The following is a 1,739-nucleotide window of genomic DNA, read 5'->3' on the forward strand; positions in this document are numbered from 1 at the left end:
TAATGACAAAGCCCGTACATGTACAGGCTCAAAATACATTGTTTTCAATGGGTTTAGGGGCTGCCCATTGTCCTTAAGGGGTTAAACATCAGTCATTCAGATCATCATATAGTGCTTATTGCACAATACATCATAATTCATATACGCAACATCCTCACAGACCTATATTGTCCACTAACGGTGAAAGGCAGAGTCCATAGATTGAGGATAAAGCCCTACCCAGAAAGCTTACATGTTTCATTACGTAAGAAAATAGATCAAGCTAGCAATCCAATACAGATCCCACAGTTTTCTCCATTATTTTACCAAAGCTCTGAAAATACATACAGTTCTAGATAATGTAATGGATTTTCTCTGTCTCCTTCATTGGCAAAAGATAAACTCATCATTCTTCAATCTACCTCTTTTTGGTTTCTTTACCCACCGTGTCTGCCTACACAGAAAGCATTACATTGTGTCCTAATTCTCATTGCTATTCTGCTTCTGGAGTTCCTGGAACACATCACAATTCGCCTGTAAACTTCCAGACTTCTTTCTATTGACTTCATGCGCCATACTTGTTAGGGACTGTTTCCGAAAAGTAGAAATTCTCCTTCGAAAGTTTTCTCCCGAGAAGAAGTACAGTAGTGGGTCAAAGCAACAGTTGGAGGCTGCAAGGGACAGAGTGATGACGACACTCTTTTGTGCTGTTAGCTTCTCTTCACATGTCTTACTTTCCTGTATGAAATGAAGATGGACTGTACGCTGGATATGATACGGCATAAAACTTAGAAAGAACACAGCCATAACAATAATAATCATTCTAATGGCCTTCTTCCGGGATGCTATTTGTTTTTGCATAGAATTTTTCATCAATGTTCTTATAATCAGGGTATAACAAACCAATATTATTGTAAATGGGATGACAAAGCCAACGATCAAGGAAAAATAGTTGAGAGCAATCAAATTTTGCGGGTTCCGAGGAGGCTCGAAGCATTTGGTCTTATTGTCAGATTTATCGAAAGAAGATCCAGTCATAAGAAATGGGGAAGTTGTTATAGTGACAAAAATCCATATTGCAGCGCAAGTCCACTTGGCTTTTCTCTCTGACACAAACTTAAGGCTTTTTACTGGAAAGACAATGGCCAAAAACCGTGTGAAGCTCATTGCAGTCAAAATGAAGATACTGCAATACAAGTTGACATAAAAAACATAGGAGCTAATTCGGCACAGAAAGTCCCCAAAGTACCATCTTCCCTTGTGGACATAATACACCACTCGCAAAGGAAGGGTAAAAATAAAGAGTAGATCTGAGATGGCAAGGTTTAACATGTAGATGTGAAAGGCTGTTCTCTGTCTGTAGGTCTTCAGAAGGACAAACAGAGCAAAGCTATTCCCAATAAGTCCAAACAGGGTGAACATGGAATAGGCTGTAGAGTAAACTTGGTTCCGGAAGTCATTAATGCTGCAGGTTGTGTTTAGAGAAGAATGTGTTGCATTCAACATGATCTCTTTCTTGGGCTATATCATCGAAATCTTCAAATATAAACGAGAAAAAAATGAATTGTTTATTAAGATTAATTAAGAAATAGCTGCCGCAGCCTCCTGTATTCTGCATTATGTAGGCCATATCATAAAGATAAAATGGTCTAAAAGTAAATTTATTGGCTGCTGGGGACCTGATGACTTCATAAAGATTTAAACTATGCACGCACATGACATTTAATCTATATATTTGTCAGCATTGTGGCTAGATTAAA

General features: G+C 38.2%; 1 protein-coding gene across 1 annotated transcript; it reads right to left on the reverse strand.

Moving 5' to 3' along the window:
- Nucleotides 1-459: 459 nt before the first annotated feature.
- On the reverse strand, nucleotides 460-1,485 carry LOC149298237 (cysteinyl leukotriene receptor 1-like). Its single transcript, XM_089487678.1, has one exon. It carries the CDS (start codon nucleotides 1,483-1,485, stop codon nucleotides 460-462), a length of 1,026 nt encoding a protein of 341 aa, XP_089343804.1.
- Between the last annotated feature and the right edge of the window lie 254 nt (nucleotides 1,486-1,739).

The sequence above is a fragment of the Sceloporus occidentalis genome, unplaced genomic scaffold, assembly GCF_023333645.1.
Source record: "Sceloporus occidentalis isolate IW3139 unplaced genomic scaffold, rSceOcc1.0.p SCAF_34, whole genome shotgun sequence".
NCBI classification, from domain to species: domain Eukaryota; kingdom Metazoa; phylum Chordata; class Lepidosauria; order Squamata; family Phrynosomatidae; genus Sceloporus; species Sceloporus occidentalis.